The sequence below is a fragment of the Elephas maximus genome, chromosome 15 (genome assembly GCF_024166365.1).
Source record: "Elephas maximus indicus isolate mEleMax1 chromosome 15, mEleMax1 primary haplotype, whole genome shotgun sequence".
Lineage (NCBI taxonomy): Eukaryota > Metazoa > Chordata > Mammalia > Proboscidea > Elephantidae > Elephas > Elephas maximus.
The window spans coordinates 42,430,076-42,451,805 of NC_064833.1; the positions used below are offsets into that span (position 1 = coordinate 42,430,076).

General features: G+C 37.8%; 1 protein-coding gene across 9 annotated transcripts in view; it reads right to left on the reverse strand.

The window, feature by feature from the left end:
- VPS13B (vacuolar protein sorting 13 homolog B) overlaps nucleotides 1-21,730 on the reverse strand; it is a 915,182-nt gene that overhangs the window by 304,811 nt on the left and 588,641 nt on the right. For 7 of the 9 annotated variants that reach the window (XM_049854597.1, XM_049854593.1, XM_049854590.1 and 4 more), the window contains one exon: nucleotides 12,768-12,971. The exons of 1 other annotated variant lie outside the window; for it this stretch is intronic. In XM_049854597.1, coding sequence (XP_049710554.1) covers nucleotides 12,768-12,971 — 204 coding nt within the window. Of the gene's footprint in view, nucleotides 1-12,767; nucleotides 12,972-14,587; nucleotides 14,607-21,730 lie in introns of those variants that run through there. One more of the 9 variants, XM_049854599.1, reaches the window with a different exon arrangement.

A 21,730-nucleotide genomic window follows, 5' to 3' on the forward strand; every position in this document is an offset into this window, starting at 1 on the left:
CACAAAGAGGTGTAGGTTATTACAGGTATTAATCTATGAGGTATGAGAATGTGACTAACTTCTACGCCATCATTTTACATAGACCTTACCATAACTTCTCAAATTATTAAGAGAAAAGTGATTGACTTTCCGGCTGAAAAGTCAATTATCGAAATTGCTTTCCTTCCATACTCCTATTTACAATTTCCAATGAAGTTCCAGACAATTCTCATATTTGATTAATCACAAATCAAAATATGCAAGGGCTCCTGCGAAGTGTGACTATTTGGGTAATACTTCATTTCAAAAAATGACAATAAAAGATAAAGACACATGGAATAGTAACAATCTCTCAGAAGTCAGGTCAATAACAGATATTTCAGGGACCTTAATGAAAACACAAAGCCATACTTCTACATATTCAACATTGTCAATCCTGTGAAGTATACAACTGAATTTGAATGTGTCACAAAGGAGCCCTGGTGGCACAATGGTTAAGTGCTCAATTGCTAACTGAAAGGGGAGTGGTTTGAACCTACCAGCGGCTCCCCAGCAGCAGCTCTGAGGGAAAAAAGACCTGGCAATCTGCTTCCATAAAGATTAAAAAAAAAAAAAAAAAAAGCCTAGAAAACCTGATGAGGGCAGTTCTACTCTGTCATATAGGGTCATTATGAGTCAAAATCGACTCAACAGCCACAACAAACAACAAGCAAAGAGTAATTAAAAAAAAAAAAAATCCTACGTGTAGGAAAAAAAAAAAAAAAAAAACGCCAGATAGTAAAATACATAATTTTGTACATGTGTATTAGAATATTTAAATAAACAAATACGCTTTATAGTTTCTCAGACAATCAAGTTTAAACAGCAACAGTGATTTGGATTGTACACACTAGGAGCCAATCTGCACATGACAAACATCAGTATAGGTTATTTTTGTTCTCAGCACTTCATTTCCTCAGATTATTAAATAAATCCAGATGCAGCAAAAATGAGTGCTAGGAGAAAAAGAAAAAATGTGGTTAGCTAACAATGAACTTCAGTTAAGTGTAAGAGGTCAGAGAATCAAGTAGAAGTAGTTGACTAAGAGGAAGGAAACCACGGCTCTACACTTAGCTGTTACTAAGCGATACTGGACAAGCCAAGGAACCTCAACTCAGTTTCCTGTACTGATTCTGCTCTGTGACACCTTGCTAAGAATGGTTCAAAGTCTACATTTTGCCGAAAGAGAACTATGTATGAGATTTGGAAGGCAGAAGAGGAACAACAACCAATATTCTCTAAAAGTCATTGTGGTTTAAATGCAGTGAAAGACTGATGCGGAGGTGCTAGCGGTTTCCAGCTTGTCCTCACTATCCCCGCTCGGTGACCAGCCCTTCTCCCTGACCATTGGCTCTGCTGACTAATAGCAACCCCAGGCCCACCCACAGGTGCAGGTGCAACAGCCTCCCACAGACTTCTCTACCAGCCTTTTTTGTGGTCCCAATCCAGTAGCTGGACCTGCCTAGCTTCCCAGATTCCGTTGCAAGCTCCACAGTATTTTTACCCAGGTCAAGCGCTTTAAGAGGGTTTAACTAGCGGCTTTTTCTCCGGTCTTCCAAATCCCTCTTTCAGAGTCTTACTTCTACAGCTCTTTTTACAGTTGGGTAAGGTCTTATTTCTAAAATAAATTCCATTATCTGTGATACTCATAGTTGTTCTGCTGCCCTGAATGAACCCTGAATGATATAATTCTTCAGCTGAAAAATTAAGCTTTTGGAAGTAGAAGATATACAAGTTTAAAAAGTCTGATGATTCTCTATGCTTAACTTCCCTGCTACCCTCCTTCCCAACACACACATGAAAATACATCATGAGGTGGCAGGGCCAAGATGGTGGAGTGGTAAGATGCTTGCTGTTGTCCCTCTTACAACAAAGACCCGAAAAAACAAGTGATTTGATTATACATGACAATCTAAGAGCCCTGAACATCAAAGGCAAAGTTGAGGAATTGGACTGAGTGGCAGGGGTAGGGAGAGACAGTTCAGAAGCAGCAAGGAGTTGCCAGACCTGACCCAATGGGAACCAGCACCCTGCAGGCCAGATCCGCTGGCATAAGCACAGTGAACCAAGCAGTGGCATTCAGGATGTGTTTTCCACATCGGGAGAGACCGAGCGGTGGACAGTCCACTCACGTCTCCAGAATCAATGAAAGGCCATGTTCAATTGGTAAAAGATAAGTACATGTGTCTAAACTACTGCGTGGATCAAAAAACACTCTTGGGAAAAATCTCTCTCCTATTTACCTGCCCCGTTCTCACTCCGCACTGGGTCTGAGCCACCGTTAGACATTGTCACATCCCCTGGGTCAGAAATAGGACACGCCACGTGTCCTGAGCCATTCTCCTGGCCTTGTTAACAAATAGAGAAAAAATAATCTGTCGGCTCCCCTAAGCCGTGAACTCTTGGCATGCACAGCTCCTTTGCTTAGGCACAGACTTTGAATGCCTTTCACCCTTGCAGTGACCCGTGTGGACCCACTTCAACAGCTGGGGCAAGTTTGTGACATTTGATAACGCTCTGCCTGTTAAGCAGAGTCCTCACCTACCCACATCAGGGGCCTGAGGACTAGTGGCTCCAATCATACCACCTAGCCACCCATGACAGGGGTCCAAGAATAAGCAGTGCCGCCCAGTCCTTACAGCCAACAGCACTGGCTGCTCATACTCCGTCTGCAAAACATACCCACTTACGTGCACTAGGGAACAGGGACACGCTTTTCTTCCAGACACTTGGGCAGCTGTAAGCCCTCTGCCTTGCTCATCATGTGACCCGCCCCCCCCATTGCAGCCAGACACCTGTGCCTACACCAATCATCCCTGCCTGTCTAGAACTGTAGGTGAGAGCCTGCACCACACACCTGGTGACTGACTACCTAGATACCTGAGCTAAATCCATACAAGAAAAGTCAGCAAACTCTGGGGTTCACATACCTAGTAACAGCTCTAACCACCTGGTGACAGGGCGTTAGACCTTTGAAGGTGCTAATAAGTAAACTAGTTCACATGAGAAGCCTGTTTGGGCATAGTGAAACAAAATAAAATAAGAAGCTAGGACACGGTAAAGGAAACACAGAACAAATACATTAGCTTATTGATGGTTTGGAGACAACAGTCAATATCAAATCACATAAAGAGGCAGACTATGATGGCTTCTGCAAGCTCCCAAAACAAAGACCAAGAAATCTTCCGCATGAAGAGAACATTCTGGAATCACTGGAGGTAGAACACAAAAGATTAATATACAGAACTCTTTAAGAGATTAGGAATGAGATTAGGCAAAATGCAGAACAAGCTAAGGAACACAGAGACAGAGCAAGAGAGGAACTTAAGAAGATTAGAGAAGAACACAATGAAAAATTTAACAGACTGCAAGAATCCATACAGACCCAGCAAACAGAAATCCAAAAGATTAACAATAAAATTTCAGAATTAGACAACTTAACAGAAAGTCACAAGAACAGAATTGAGGCAACGGAAGCCAGGATTAGTGAGACTGACGAAAAAGCACTTGACACCAACGTATTTTAGGAAAAATCAGATAAAAGAATTAAAAAAATGAGTAAATCCTAAGAATTATGTGGGACTCTATCAAGAGGAATAACCGAGATTGACTGGAGTACCAGAACAGGGCGGGAGGAGGGGATAACAGAAAATACAGAGAGGATTGTGGATGACTTATTGGAAGAAAACTTCCCTGATATCATGACAGATGAGAAGATATCTATCCAAGATGCTCAGTGAACCCCACACAAGGCAGATCCCAAAATAAAGTCACCAGGACATATTATAATCATACTTCCCAAACCCAAAGATAATTTTAAGAGTGGCTAGGGATAAATGAAAAGTCACTTACAAAGGAAAGTCAATAAGACTAAGCTCAGACTACACAGCAAGAACCATCCAGGCAAGAAGGCAATGAGATGACATATATAAAGCCTTGAAGAAAAAAAAATTGCTAGCGAAGAATTGTACATTCGTCAAAACTGTTGCCATGGATTGAGTTATGTCCCCCCAAAAATGTGTGTATCAACTTGGTTAGGCCATGATTCCCAGTACTGTGTGGCTATCCTCCATGATTCCCAGTACTGTGTGGTTGTCCTCCATTTTGCGATTGTAATTTTACGTTAAAGAGGATTAGGGTAGCATTGTAACACCTTACCAGGTCACATCCTTGAGCCTATGTAAAGGGAGTTTCCCTGGGGTGTGTTCTGCACCACCTTTTATCTCTCAAGAGATAAAAAAAGGGAAGCAAAGAGAGAGTTAAGGACTTCATACCACCAAGGAAGCAGCACTGCGAGCAGATCGCATCCCTTGGGCCTGGGGTCCCTGCGCTTGAGAAGCTCCTTGACTGGGGAAGATTGAGGAAAAGGACATTCCTCCAGTGCCAACAGAGAGAGAAAGCCTTTCCCTGGAGCTGATGCCATGAATTCGGACCCCTAGCCTATTTTACTGTGAGGAAATAAACTTCTCTTTGTTAAAGCCATCCACTTGTGGTATTTCTGTTATAGCAGCACTAGATGACTAAGGCAACTGTCTCTCTAAAATGATGACAAAATTAGGGCATTTCCAGACAGAAAGAAGTTTAAGGAATTTGCAAAAACCAAACCACGATTACAAGAAATACTAAAGGGAGTCCTCTGGTTAGAAAATCGGTAACATCAGATTAAAACCCAAGACTAGGACACTGGACAGAGCAACCAGATACAAACCCAGGTAGGGAAGTCACAAAAATAAATCAAAACTAAAACACTGAAGATAGGGAAACAGAGATGTAAATATGTAAAAGATCACAACATTAAAACAAAAAAGAGGAACTAAAAACTGCAGTCATAGATCTTTCATAAGGAGAGGAAGATTGGTATTAACTTAGAAAAACAGCGTAAATATTAAGGTAACCATAAAGGAAACTAACAATACTACACATCAAAATAAAAAACATAAAGACTCAGCAAATACAAAATCAACAACAATGAAAAAGATCAAAATAAAATATATAAAGAAAAATGACTAAGCCCAGAAAATTAAGTCCAAAAAAGAACCTGTCAACAATACACAAAAAAAGACATCGAAATGACAGCACTAAACTCATACCTATTCATAATTACGCTAAATGTAAATGGACTGAATGGACCAATAAAGAGACAAAGAGTGGCAGAATGGATTAAAAACACAATTCGTCTATATGCTGCCTACAAGAGACACACCTTAAAGACACAAACAAACTAAAACTCAAAGGATGGAAAAAAATACATCAAGCAAACACCAATCAAAAAAGAACACAAGTGGCAATATTAATTATTGACAAAACAGGCTTTAAAGTAAAATCCACTGCAAAGGACAAGGAAGGATACTATACAATGATTAAGGGGTCAATATACCAGGAGGACATAACCATATTAAATATTTATGCACTCAATGACAGGGCTGCAAGATACATAAAACAAACTCTAACAGCACTGAAAAGAGACACAGCTCTACAATAACAGCAGAAGACTGCAACATACCACTTTTGGTGAAGTACAGAATATCCAGAAAAAAGCTCAATAAAGACACGGAAGATCTAAATGCCACAATCAACCAACTTGACCTCATAGACATATAGAGAACACTCCACCTAACGGCAGCCAAGTATACTTTCTTCTCCAATGGCCATAAAGTAAGCCTTAACAAAATCCAAAGCACTGAAATGTTACAAAGCATCTTTTCGGACCATAAAGTCATAAAAGTAGAAATCAATAACAGAAAAAGCAAGGAAAGAAAAATGAAACACTTGGAAACCGAACATCTTGCTCAAAAACTACTGGGTTATGGAAGAAATTAAGGACGGAATAAAAAAACGTACAGAATCAAATGAGAGTGAAAACGCATCCCATCAGATCCTTCAGGACACAGCGAAAGCAGTGCTCAGAGGCTACTTTATAGCAATAAACGGACACTTTCAAAAGAAGAAAGGGCCAAAATCAAAGCTTTAACCCTACAACTCAAACAAATAGAAAGAGAGCAGCAAAAGAAGTCCTGGGGTACCAGAAGAAAGCAAATAATAAAAATTAGAGTAGAATTAAATGAAACAGAGAACAGAAAAACAACTGAAAGAGCTAACGAGACCAAATGCTGGCTCTTTGAGAAGATCAACAAAATTGGTAAACCTCTGGCCAAACTAACGAAAGAAAAACAGGAGAGGATGCAAATAACTCAAATAAGAAATGAGATGGGCAACATCACAACAGACCCAACTGAAATTAAACGAAGCATATCAGCTTACTATGAAAAATCAGCTTACTCTAACAAAACCTAGAGGAAATGGACAAACTTCTTGAAACGTACTACCTACCTAAACTAACACAAACAGAGGTAGAACAACTAAATAAGCCTACAACAAAAGAAGAGAGTGAAAAGGTAATTAAAAAACTACCAACAAAAAAAAAGCTCTGGCCCTGACAGCTTCACTGGAGACTTCTACCAAACTTTCAGAGAAGAGTTAATACCACTACTACTAAAGGTATTTCAGAGCACAGAAAAGGATGGAATACTCCCAAATTCATTCTATGAAGCCGGCATAATCCAGATACCAAAGCCAGGTAAAGACACCACAGAAACAGGAAATTATAGACCAATATCCTTCTGGGTTATTCTTCATGAACTTAGACGTAAAAATCCTCAACAAAATTCTACCAAGGAAATTCAACAATATATCAAAATAATGACTCACCATGATGATGTGGGATTCATACCAGGTGTGCAGGGATGGTTCAACATTAGAAAAACAATCAATGTAATCCATCACATAAATAAAACAAAACACAAGAACCACATGATCTTATCAACTGCTGCAGAAAAGGCATTTGACAAAGTCCAACACGCATTCATGATAAGAACTCTCAGCAAAACAGGAACAGAAGGGAAATTCCTCAACATAATAAAGACCATTTATACAAAGCCAACATCATCCTAAATGGAGAAAGTCTGAAAGCATGCCCCTTGAGAAAGTGAACCAGACAAGGATGCCCTTTATCACCACTCTTATTCAACATTGTGCTGGAATTCCTAGCCACAGCAATGAGGCTAGAAAAAAGAAATAAAGGGCATCCAAATTGGTAAGGAAGAAATAAAAGTATCTCTATTTACAGATGATATGATACACCAAAAACTCTAAAGTATCCACACAAGAAAACTACCAGAATAGAAGAGTTCAGCAAAGTATCAGGATACAAGATAAACATATAAAAATCAGTTGGATCCCTGTACACCAACAAAAAGAACATTGAAGAGGAAATCACCAAATCAATACCATTTACAATAGCCCCAAGAAGATAAAATACTTAGGAATAAATCTAACCAGAGATGTAAAAGACCTATACAAAGAAAACTACAAGACACTTACTGCAAGAAACCAAAAGAGACCTACGTAAGTGGAAAAACATACCTTGTTTATAGATAGGAAGACTCAACATTGTCAAAGTGTCTATTCGATCCAAAGCAATCTAAAGATACAATGCAATCCTGACCCAAATTTCAATGGCATTTTTTAATGAGATGGAGAAACAAATCACCAACTTCATATGGAAAGGGAAGAGGCCCCGGATAAGTAAAGCATTACTAAGGAAGAAGAACAAAGTGGGAAGCCTCACACTACCTGATTCTAGAACCTATATTATACCGCCACAGCAGTCAAAACAGCCTGGTACTGGTACAACAATAGAAACATAGATCGGTGAAACAGAATTGAGAATTTACATGCAAATTCATCCACTTATGAGCACCTGATATTTGACAAAGGCCCAAAGTCCATTAATTGGGGAAAAGATAGTCTATTTAACAAATGGTGCTGGCATAACTGGATATCCATCTGCAAAAAAATGAAACAAGACCCATACCTCACACCATGCACAAAAACTAACTCAAAATGGATCGAAGATCTAAATATAAAATCTAAAATGATAAAGCCTATGGCCAAAAATATAGGGACAATGCTAGGAGCCCTAATACATGGCATAAACAGTATACAAAACATAAGTAACAATGTATAAACACCAGAAGAGAAACTAGATAACCAGAAAATAGGAGCTCCTAAAAATCAAACACTTATGCTCATACAGAGACTTCACCAAAAGAGAAAAGGACAACCTACAGACTGGGAAAAAAATTTTGGCTATGACAAATCCGATCAGCATCTCATCTCTAAAATCTACACGATACAGCAAAACCCCAACAACAAAAAGACAAATAACCCAATTTAAAAATGGGCAAAGAATATGAACAGGCACTTCACCAAAGAAGACATTCAGGCAGCTAACAGATATATGAGGAAATGCTCACGATTATTAACCATTAGAGAAATGCAAATCAAAACTACAATGAGATAATATCTCACCCCAACAAGGCTAGCATTAATGCAAAAAACACAAAATAATAAATGTTGGAGAGGTTGTGGAGAGACTAGAACACTTACACACTGCTGGTGGGAATGTAAAATGGTACAACGACTTTAGAAATTATTCTGGCGCCTCCTTAAAAAGTTAGAAATAGAACTACCATATGATCTAGCAATCCCACTCCTTGGAATATATCCTAGAGAAATAAGAGCCATCACACAAATAGATATGTGCACATCCATGTTCGTTGCAGCACTGTTCACAATAGCAAAAAGATGGAAACAACCTAGGTGCCTATCAACAGATGAATGGATAAATTATGGTATATTCTCACAACGGAATACTACACAATGATAAAGAACAATGATGAACCCACAAAACATCTCATAACATGGATGAACCTGGAGGGCATTATGCTCAGTGAAAGTAAGCAGTCGCAAAAGGTCAAATATTGTATGAGACTGCGATCATAAGGACTCAAGAAAAGGTTCAAACACAGAAGAAAACATTCTTGATGGTTACGAGGGTGAGGAGGGAGGAAGGAGGTGTTTACCAACTAGACAAACAGTAGACAAGAATTATTTTAGGTGAAGGGAAGGACAACACACAATACAGGGGAAGTCAGCACAACTGGACTAAACCAAAAGCTATGGGGTCTAGGGTCTTAAAGTCTAGCAAGAAGCCATCTAAGATGCATCAATTGGTCCCAATCCACCCGGTACAAGGAAAATGAAGAACACCAAAGATATAAGGAAAATATGAGTCCAAGAGACAGAAAGGGTCATGTAAACCAGAGACTCCATCAGCCTTAGACTGGAAGAACTAGATAGTGCCTGGCTACCACCAATGACCACCCTGATAGAGAACACAATAGAGAGTCCCAGATAGAGTGTGAGAAACATGGGGTGCAGAAATCAAATTCTAGTAAAAAGACCAGACTTGATGGTGTTACTGAGACTGGAGGGACCCCAGAGGACATGGCCCCCAGACTCTCTGTTAGCCCAGAACTAAAACCATCCCTGAAACCACTCTTCAGACAAAAATTAGACTGGACTATAAAATGATACTGGTGAAGAATGTGCTACTTGGTTCAAGTAGATACATGAGACTAAATGGGCAGTTCATGTCCGAAGGTGAGATGGGAAGGCAGAAGGGGACAGGTGCTAGTTGAATCAAAAAAAAAAAAAAAAAAAAAAAGGTGAGATGGGAAGGCAGAAGGGGACAGGAGCCAGTTGAATAGACATGGGAAATACAGGGTGGAGAGAAGAAGTGTGCTATTATATTGTAGGGAGAGCAACTAGGGTCCCATAACAATGTATGTAGAAGTTTTTGTATGAGAAACTTACTTGCAAACTTTCACTTAAAGCACACACACAAAAATCATGATTAAAGACAAAATGTGACGGTTTACCCACGGGGACAGTTAATGAATGAAAACCATTATAAAGGTTCCCATTTAATACTAGTCAGGAAAGAAAGCAAATTATTGTGTGTATCTTTGTATCTTTTAAATTTTGCCTATAATACCTATTCAAAAACAAACAGAATTATATTAAGGTTGTGTTTATACCTCTGTTAAGATTAACCAATGGAGGTACGCTATATCACATCCCAAAACTTTGTCTTCATTTGAACCATATCTCAGGAACACATTCAATCACTTGGCTTGTTAGCTCTACTTAATCATCCGATGATTCATTCTTTCATTCAGTCTTCCAAACCTTTATTAAATACCTATTATGTGCCAAGTATGATACTATGTGCTGGGTATTAGAAGCAAGTAAAACATGCCGTATTTTCATACTTCTAGCCTTTGGATCTACTGCTGCCTCAGCTGAGAACGCACCCTCTACTGTCACCTGCCACTGTGTGGAAACAAATCCAGAAGTCCTGTCCTCTGTGAAACACTCCCTGCACTCTCTCACCTGTAGAGTGAATTAACCATTTTTTCCTCTGTTGAAGTTCTCTACTTTGTACATATGTTAGTTGTTGCATGAATCGTTCTGTTTATGTGTCTGCTGCATCTACTAGCCTGAGGTCTCCTTATGGGCACGGAATGTGTTCATCCTGATTCCGATGTGGCTCTTCTGTATATAGTATCCTATATTTGTATCTATCACAGCACTTTCCACACTGGACTTAATAGTAATTAACCAGTATATCTCTTCAATCAGATGCTGAACTTCTTAAAGGTTAGGCTCATATTTGAAACTATTCGATTTTGCTTCTCCAGTGTAAAATTCATTCCATGACTTAGACTGGACATTCAAAAGACTTCGTTAAATGAATTTGAGAATAAATAGGAGAGATGTAGCTGAGTTAACTCTAGATGGGCATAAAAGTTCCTAGGAAAATAAGGCCCATCTTTTTTGTTGATGACAGCATTTGTGATTTTTAAGAAATGATGGCCTGTAAGTATTTTAAGTTGGTACTTCCTAAATCTAAAACTGAATGAAGCAAAGAAGAGTAGTAATGAGGGAACTCAATGCTGCCTGATACCATGTGACATTTGGTACAGTGGATGCTGTGGCATCTCTTCAGGATGAAAACACTCATTCCCCCAGATGCCAGGGGTACTGCCTGCTGATAGCTCAACAGCTGCATTACTCTCTTGAAATTTCTCTTGGCTGGCTGAAGAGAGCTCTTTAACCAACATTAGTTTCCTCCTCAGGGGCAGTCCACATCCAATCACTTCTCAATGGAGAGGTACAATAATACATTTTATAATATGACAGTGCTATTTGCTGGAGATAAATCAAAGAACAGGATGGTCATGATCATGTCTTCAGGACCTGGACAAGTATATAGACAATTAAGAGTATAATATGCTAAGTGAAATGATAGGAGCACCTAACCTGTCTTGTGGGGACTCAGGGAAGACTTACTAGATGTCTTCTCTGAGACTTGATGGATGGTGGGAGACAAGACAAAAGGTGGGTTAAGAAAGTTCCAGGCACAGAGAAGATCACAAACAAAGGCCTACGGGCAAGTGTGCATACCATCTTTTCAGGAAGCTTGGAAGAAACTCAATACAAGAAGATAAAGCTATAAAAGAATATGGTATCTGAAGAACTTTATAAGCCATGTTAGGAGCACAGACTACCTGGGCTACCACTTAGTATTTGTTCTCAAACAAGTTTTTTATCTTGTTTATACTCAGTATCCTCAAGAATAAACTGAGAAAAATAATAGTTTTTACCTTATAGAATTACAGGAAAAATTAAGTTAAATAAATTAGGTCAAAGTGACAGGTATTATATAACGCTTCATTAGTGTTGTTGCCAACACAGGCAAATATAGTTTTGGTGGTAAAGGGGAGAACCAAAGCAATCAGCATTGCAAAAGGCACACAATAGAGTCTGCACGTGATGTTTTTTAAAAAACCCAATCACTGTACCACAATGATGTGTTACAACTAAGAGATGTTACTGATTCTATTTTATAAATAGAAGCAACAGTGAAAAGTAATTAACACTTTCTTAAAAATCATAATGATCTCCAGTTTTACAATATAAAAGTATCTTTAATGCCTAATATCTTCATCTTTAAGAGCTCAGCTACTGACTGAAAGATCATCGGTTCAAACCCACTAGCTGCTCCATGGGAGAAAGATGTGGCAGTCTACTTCCACAAAGGTTTACTGCCTCGGAAACCCTATGAGGCAGTTCTACTCTGTCCTATAGGGTTTTTATGAATCGGAACAGACTCAACGGCAAAACGTTTGGTTTTGGTTTGGACCTTCATCTTCCAAACAATTGTACCTACCTGTCTGATGGGAACCATGTGTAGCCTTGGTAAGCTGGCAGTGGCTCTCTACAAATCTTACAGTTCACATTCAGTACTAATGCCTCTAAAAATGTTCTCTGTGAACATAGCTGCTTTTAGTTAAGGTAGATGGAAAAACAGCCCACAGCCAGAAACTCTTGTTTTTCCCCCTACACTAACTTAAGCATAACTCCAAACAGTATTTGTTACTTTCCCCCCTTATTATGCTAAACAGAAACGAGAGATTTAAAAAAAAAAAAAAAGAAAATCCAACTGACCCTGAACACAATGTTTTTCAAGTAAAAATGTAAATGGACACTTTAGCCTGAAATGGATCCTTTCATCAAATGGCAAACTTTTCAAAAAAAAAGCGTATTAAGGAAATGCTGACACAATCTCAAATTTGTAATAATTACAGTGTTAACAGTGGAAGGACTAGCAGGTTTCCAAGCAAAATCATCAGCTACAATTACAAAATCTTACTTTACGTTTGTAATGAAAAGCAGAGCAATAGCAAAACACTTAGGTCAGACATGCTGAAGACTGTATCACCAACTGCTTTTTTGGCAATGAAATTTTAGAAAGTGCAGAAATTTTCTCAATCATTTCCTACCTGCTGGCCATATTCCACTCAAGGGCTGGATTTTGAGAATTTCTTTCACTCTCTGTTAGCACCCCTCCTGTGCCACTTTCCTTCTCTGGTTTTAGTTGATCCCACTGCGCAGTACCAATATTGATGGACTGTAGGTCTATTTGGTATTGTCTATCTTCAATTTCTGATCCAGGGTCTCGAAGAATTCCTAAGTTCAAGGCTTTCCTGTGAAGGCAGTGAAAAATAGTAAACAAAATAAACATCCTACCTATGTTTATTTTGTTCACTAATACAGTATCATTGGTTTCCTTTAGATTATCCTACTGATTAATATACTGGGCTAAGTACATGCATGGGACAGGTATTAAAAACTTACCACATATTTTGTCCTGAAAATGCATTTGAAAGCTATCATTTAGAGTAATCTTCTCTACAATAATTTGTTGTATTATTCCTGGCAGTGTACTGTTTTTTCTAAGTACTTTTATATATATAATTTCAATCCTTAAGGTGCTATGAGGTTCTATAATTGTCTCTATTTTTACCATAGAGAAAATAATTCAGAGAATTTGAAAGGTTTACACAAGCTTGGTATGTGACAAAATTGCAACTTATATCCAGATTTTTTGACTCAAAACCCAGTCTTCTTTTCAATACTAATGGCTGACCTTTCTCAGAACTTTGTTTCATTTCCTTTTAGAAAAGGTGATGGAAATTTGTTAATTTATTTCATCTTTCCACCTCTTGCCTTTTTTTGTCCTTTAAGATAAACAAAGGCCTAAGTTATTAAAAAGGCTATCGAGAAGACTAAAGTTTACTGATTTGGAAACACAAGTGAGGTCTACTGGCACATAAAGTGTTGGAAGATGACTCTGATCTTACTGGCCTCACTCTAAAACACATGAAAACAGTTATCTGTAGCTTAAAGCTAAATTAAAAAAAAGTAAATAATAAAATTCCTCATAAGGCTTTAGAAACAGGACCCATAAAATAGGCCATGAACTCTTTCAATCTGCACTATTGAAGGGTAAAGAGAAAAGGGATGGATGGGGGTAAGAATGGGACCAAACCAAAAACCTGTTGCCATGGAGTTGATTTCGACTAGTAGCAACCCTACAGCGACCCTATAGGACAGAGCAGAACTGCCCCATAAAGTTTCCAAGGAGCGCCTGGTAGATTTTAACTGCCAACGTTTTGGTTAGCAGCCATAGCATGTAACCACTCTGCCACCAGGGTTTCCGAAGGTTGGGAGGGAGTAACATTACCTAGAATCCTCTTGTCTTATTTGAACGTTGGTGTTATTCTGCTAATTCTTCAAGGCCCAGTTCATACGTCACTTTTTCTATGAAGCCTTCTATCTAAACCTCTCGTATATATGTGCTTTTAGGGCACCTCTATACTCGTAAGTATAATAACATACCAGAATGACTTGCCAGTCTTCCTCAATATACCATAAATTTCTTAAAGTCAGAAACTACCTGTCCTATCAAGCAAGCAGTACATGTATTTAAAATGATACACACCTTTACAAACCTCAAGTGGACAACCTTTCTGCCCCCAACAATAAGAACATTGTCTTTAAACAGAAAACATTTGCCCTACCCACTGCCATACATTTGCCCTAGGTCCGCATAAATTCTGACATTCAGGAACTATCTCTGACAGCTGATGGTCTAGCCTGTTTCCCGAGATTATTACTCCCAAACAAAAGTTACATTTACTTACTTAGGTTTAGATAGAAGGCTTCATAGAAAAAGTGACGTATGAACTGGGCCTTGAAGAATTAGCAGAATAACACCAACGTTCAATGTTCTCTATGTCTTAGATAAATTCTGGTGATCTAAAATACTTTAAGAATCACTTTGAAAGAAGCAAAAGTATGTTTGGAAATATAATTAGAGCTATGTTAAAAAAGACAAACCAACCAACCTACCCCAGCATTAACATCAGTCTTTCTATTTCCCTTGGCACACAGAGAAACTGTATAATTACAAAATTACAACCACAGAAAAACTGAGTTTCATCAGAGTTTTTTATTTGGGCTTGAAATCCCCCAAGTTTTGTCTTGGCCTTAAATTGAGCTATATTCCTCCTATCATCCGTCAGTAGAAAATAAGATTTCCCAGAGATTCTTCTTCCTTATACAAAAATGGTTTGTGTACTGATTAATAGCCAGATACTTCTGATTTCTTATTCCCTCTTTTTGTTTGGTTTGAAATTAAATTATATATTTACCATTGTAACTTGATTTGAGGGAGGCATGGTGTGCAGTAGTTAGTGCTCAGGTGCTAACTGAAAGGTCTGCAGTTTGAACCCACCAGCTGCTCTGCAATAGAAAAGATCTGGTGATCTGCTCCCATAAAGATTACAGCCTAGGAAACTTTATGGGGCAGCTCCATTCTGTCATATAGGGTCACTGTGAGTCAGAATCAACTTGATGGCACACAACAGAAACGATTTGAAAGTTCAAAGTAATTTATAACATTTGGTTGTATAAATTCGACTGAAAAGTTATCTGCAAAACCACTCAAATCTAGCTGCTTATCTATAAAGTTAGTTGTAGGAAATAGGATAAGCACTAGATTTATGTGAGTTTTGGTCTCAGACTTTCTAATGATCACGAGTGTGGATAAATTTCTTAGCATCTCTATGCTTTAGTTATTTTAACAGTGGTAATGTTACAGAGATAAAATATAATTTGTGATCGAAAATTAAATTATTCATACAGGTGCATTATAAATTTTATGACCATGCCTGAATTACATTGTTTTACCTGGTTCTGAATGAACAGGATACCTAATCAGTGACTAGTCATAGATGCTCAGGCACCAAGACAAAACAAAATCCACTTCTCTGATTATGAAGGAACCATAATGAAATTTACTAAGATAAACATTCTTTAACATTTCCAAGGTCACCTGCTTCCAAAATATAGCACATTAGAAACTCTGAATGAAACTAACTAAAACAACTAAACTGCTTGAAAAAAATTTATTTTTTAAACATATTCCAGGGCTTACACCAAAAAACAGAAGGTGCAGAGCCTCCCAAACAAAGTGAAACCAGAAACCTTGCCAAATAAGCACCTGCCAAAGCCAGCTTTCACCCTCAAAGCCAGCTCTCTGCCCTGATAACTCCACAGGAGGTGATAAAGCTCAGGAGATGAATCTAATAGGAGACCCAGCGCACACAGCTACCCAGAACTACACTAGCTGTAGAAGGGTGAATTTAAAACAGCCCTCTTAGGGAGCCTTTGGTAATGGAATAATTAATAACAGCCCTCTTAACCACGCATGCAGAAAGGGTAACTTACCTGTCTTGATCTTAGCAATGGGTGGAGAGGTTAAAAAAAAAGGAAAGAAAGAAAAAGAAAAAAACCCCCAAGACTTTGCAATGACAAGCCAGCATTTGTGGGTTTGAGTCTCAAATTCTATATGAAAAATCTCAATCTGGGAATGTTTGCCCAAGGTAGATAATGCTGCCAGATGACAGGCAAAAGCAAATTCTCTTGGGATGGACTCAGTTTCTACTGAGACCTCACAGAATATCCACAGATTAGGTTCTAAAGAAGTGAAATAAGAGACTCAGAAATAATTCACAATTCACGCAAAGATATAAAACGCCTTCAGTAAGACACAGCAGAATTACTGGGCAGAAGAAACAGACCCTTGAAGATGTCACATACTGGATTAGCAGACATGAAATATAAAATAATTGTTTAAAAAATTAAAAAAAAAAGCATCTCCAAAATACGAGCAGGGAAACAAGTGGATTTTAACAAGAACCATATAAAATTAAACTAAAAACAAAAATTAAATTTAAAACTCAAGGAGAATAAATCTAGCTGAAGAGATTAGTGAGTTGAATGGAAGAGCTAAATAAATCCAGACTATAATCCAAAGAGACAAGGAAATATGACAGGTGAAAGAAGGTTGAGATACATGGAGGAAAGAGGGAGACAGTCTAATATATGCTTAATTGGAGTTCAAGAGAGGTAGTACAGAGAACATGGAGGAGACACTATTTGAAGAGACAATGTCTGAGAATTATTTCACAATTGTTGGAAAATGCCAATCCTCAGATCTAGGCAGGCCAAGAATCCCCGCCACCACCCTCCCCCCACCCAAAAAAAGCCAAACCCATTGCTGTGGAGTTGATTCTGACTCAAAGCAACTGGAAGAAATTGGTAAATATATGGGTAGATCCGAACAATTATTATCTTTTTAAAAAAATAATAATAATAATACCAAAATAGAAGAAGAAACTCAGAAACTGGACAACAACAACATACAGGTAATGTTTATAATTATGGTCCTTGTATTTTTTTTTTTTTTTATTGTTAGGGAGGAAGGTTGTGATATGAACTTTACTCTGTTAAGTACATATATTAAAATAGCTAGGGTAGCCACTAAGATAACAGGCATGGAACACGTAACTTTCAAATAACTAGAATAAAAAATAGAATGTCAGAAAAGAAAAAAGAAAAAAAAAAAAAACAGAAATCACTTAAGAAGATATAAATACATCCAAATATAACACTAATCAGAGTAAATATAAATGGTTTAAACTCTCCAGATAAAAGATAAAAACTGTGAAATTGGATTTAACAATTCCCAGTTATATTCTATTTTAATGTGATATACCTAAAATTTAAGGGGTAAAAAAATATATAAGTAACATTCATAAAAATATATACCATGCAAACATTAGCCAAAAGAAAGCTGGAATAGGTATACTGACATTGGATAGCATAGACTTTATGGCAAAAAGCATTATGAGAAATAGTTACCACCTGAATTTAAAAGATTCAATGCACCTGGAAGTTAAGACAATTCTAAACTTATTTGTAATAACACATTAACCTCAAAACATACAAAAGAAAAACTGAATTCTACAAGGAAAAACTGACAAATCTATAATTCCTGCTGGAAAATTTGAGCCCATCTCCCTCAGTAATAGATTAAGCTGATTTAAAAAAAAAAAAAACAGAATACAGAAATTTGAAAAATACATTTAATAAGTTTGATGAAATGAACACTTACAGACACAGAAACCAAACACTGGAGAATGTACATTTTTCTCAAGCACACACGGAACATTTTATAAAAACTGACCACCTGTTAGGCCATAAAGGTAGCTTCAACATATTTCAGTGAATTAGTATCATACAGACTGCATCCTGTGAGTATAAGACAATTAAGTTACATATTTTATTAAAAAGGAGAACCTGCAAAGCTGCCTATGTTTGGAAATTTAAAAACACATTTCTGAACATGTTATTGATCAAGAAATCTTAATAAAAATGAAGAAATAAAAACAAATAGTTATGCATTAAAAGTTGCAGGATGCAGTTAAAGTGATACTTAGAAGGAAATTTACTGTCTAAAATTTTCATTTTAGCAAAGAATAAAGGGTCACAATTAATGAGCTAACCAGATTAAAAAAAAGATAAAAACAGAAAGCCAAATAAACTATACTTCGATAAAAAAGGATACATAACTACGATGTTATAGAGATTAAACAGATTATAGGAGGATTTTTTTTTTTTATATAAAAGGATATTAGGAAGATTTATAAAGACAAAGATTTTACAATTTACTGTGGAAAACAAAAATCTCTCCTAGTCTTCACTATACCTAAAAGACATCACTTATCCTTTTCACAAAGCATTCATTATAAAGGCTGCCCTATTTCTTCCACTGAAAAGAGGAGCAACGTCTCCTTATATAGTTCTTTTTCTATATGGAAATGACTAGAATTCTATTTTAACTATATGCTGATACGATAAAAATAGTGGTAATGTAAAAAATGGTCAAAAATGATGAAGTTCTTCCCTATTCCTAGCCTTAGTCAGAACTGTCAAAATCATATCCTCCTCTCTTAAATAGCCTTCCCTCCAATGAGCTAACTTGCATTTATTCATTTCACAGATATTTACTGGAGAGCAGCATGGGGGGAAGTAAAGGCTAGTGAGGCTTCAAGCCAAAGGCAGGCCCTTCTTCACCAGCATGTTAGAGACCTGTACTAGGCCCAGCTTTAGGGGGCAAAGGGATGTGGTTCACAGGTTGAACCTGCCTTACAAACAAGCATTTCCTCTTCTGCCAATCAGATTACAAAAATTATGTAGTATGACAATGGTCAAAAGAAAGATCTAGGTTTTTGCCTTAATTATGAAAATTAAGAGAGGTAATATATAAAGGGCCTAGAATAGAACTTGTCACATCATGAAAACCTCAATAAATATTACGAAAACAAACATCCTACTTTCATTCTCTCCTTAGCCTCTGTATAAAATGTTAAGTAGAAGTGGAAGGGCAAGAAAGTGAAAGGAGGAGAGACTCGCATAAAACACACATTAAAAACCAAAAGAGACCTGTTGCTGTCAAGTTGATTCCAACTCACAGGGATCCTACAGGACAAAGAAGAACTGCCCTACAGTGGTTTCCAAGGAGCAGCTGGTGGATTCAAGCTGCTGACCTTTTGGTTAGCAGAAACACACATTACAATTCTAAAAAAACAAAAGCTGAGCAAATAGGGAACACCACCCACCCTCAATTTAATTAATCGAACTCAATGAATTCTACTCACATTTTCTAATTTAACCTGTTTCATCAATCTAAAAGCATTTTAATTCTGGTAGTATACAATAAACTCCTTTCTTTCTAAGCCAAGAAAAAGTTTATCAAGGAAAATTTACATCAATTCACAATATACCTGGATCTTTAAAAAACACCTCTTTCTTAAACAATTTCTTAGCCTCCAGGGATATCAAACCCAGGAAAAAGCAATGTATTTCCTCTGTGGACGCAGTTTCTCAAGTACACAATTTAAATTTATGTTACAAATTATAAAGGTGGGACATCTGATTAGGCTTGGTTAATATAAAGGTTAAATATATTTTTAAAATTAGCTAATATTTGCTTTGATTATTCTCTGATATCAACTTTGCTTTGATTATTCTCTGATAAAAATAAACACGGGGCCTTTTTTTTTTTTTCCAGTTTAAAATTAGAAAATTCTTCTTTTTCTTTTTTTTCACATGACCCCCCATGACCTATTTTCAATTCTTTAAAGTCAGAAAAATATACCAGTGGTGCACTGACCTACTTTATTTATTTATTTTTTTTTTTATAATGACTTTTATTAAGCTTCAAGTGAACGTTTACAAATCCAATCAGTCTGTCACATATAAGTTTACATACATCTCACTCCCTACTCCCACTTACTCTCCCCGTCTTGAGTCAGCCCTTTCAGTCTCTCCTTTCTTGACAATTTTGCCGGCTTCCCTCTCTCTCTATCCTCCCATCCCCCCTCCAGACAAGAGTTGCCAACACAATCTCAAGTGTACACCTGATATAATTAGCTCACTCTTCATCAGCGTCTCTCTCCCACCCGCTGACCAGTCCCTTTCATGTCTGATGAGTTGTCTTCAGGGATGGTTCCTGTCCTGTGTCAACAGAAGGTCTGGAGAGCATGACCGCCGGGATTCCTCCAGTCTCAGTCAGACCATTAAGTTTGGTCTTCTTATGAGAATTTGGGGTCTGCATCCCACTGCTCTCCTGCTCCCTCAGGGGTCCTCTGCTGAGCTCCCTGTCAGGGCAGTCATCGATTGTGGCCGGGCACCAACTAGTTCTTCTGGTCTCAGGATGATGTAGGTCTCTGGTTCATGTGGCCCTTTCTGTCTCTTGGGCTCTTAGTTGTCATGTGGGCTTGGTGTTCTTCATTTTCCTTTGCTCCAGGTGGGTTGAGACCAATTGCTGCATCTTAGATGGCTGCTTGTTAGCATTTAAGACCCCAGACGCCACATTTCAAAGTGGGATGCAGAATGATTTCATAATAGAATTATTTTGCCAATTGACTTAGAAGTCCCCGCAAACCATGTTCCCCAGACCCCCGCGCTTGCTCCACTGAGCTTTGAAGCATTCATTTTATCCCGGAAACTTCTTTGCTTTTGGTCCAGTCCAATTGAGCTGACCTTCCATGTATTGAGTGTTGTCTTTCCCTTCACCTAAAGCAGTTCTTATCTACTGATTAATCAATAAAAAAACCCTCTCCCACCCTCCCTCCCTCCCCCCCTCGTAACCACAAAAGTATGTGTTCTTCTCAGGTTTACTATTTCTCAAGATCTTATAATAGTGGTCTTACACAGTATTTGTCCTTTTGCCTCTGACTCATTTCGCTCAGCATAATGCCTTCCAGGTTCCTCCATGTTATGAAATGTTTCAGAGATTCGTCACTGTTCTTTATCGATGCGTAGTATTCCATTGTGTGAATATACCACAATTTATTTACCCATTCATCCGTTGATGGACACCTTGGTTGCTTCCAACTTTTTGCTATTGTAAACAGAGCTGCAATAAACATGGGTGTGCATGTATCTGTTTGTATGAAGGCTCTTGTATCTCTAGGGTATATTCCGAGGAGTGGGATTTCTGGGTTGTATGGTAGTTCTATTTCTAACTGTTTAAGATAACGCCAGATAGATTTCCAAAGTGGTTGTACCATTTTACATTCCCAACAGCAGTGTATGAGAGTTCCAATCTCTCCGCAGCCTCTCCAACATTTATTATTTTGTGTTTTTTGGATTAATGCCAGCCTTGCTGGTGTGAGATGGAATCTCATCGTAGTTTTAATTTGCATTTCTCTAATGGCTAATGATCGAGAGCATTTTCTCATGTATCTGTTGGCTGCCTGAATATCTTCTTTAGAGAAATGTGTGTTCATATCCTTTGCCCACTTCTTGATTGGGTTGTTTGTCTTTTTGTGGTTAAGTTTTGACAGAATCATGTAGATTTTAGAGATCAGGCGCTGGTCGGAGATGTCATAGCTGAAAATTCTTTCCCAATCTGTAGGTGGTCTTTTTACTCTTTTGGTGAAGTCTTTAGATGAGCATAGGTGTTTGATTTTTAGGAGCTCCCAGTTATCGGGTTTCTCTTCATCATTTTTGGTAATGTTTTGTATTCTGTTTATACCTTGTATTAGGG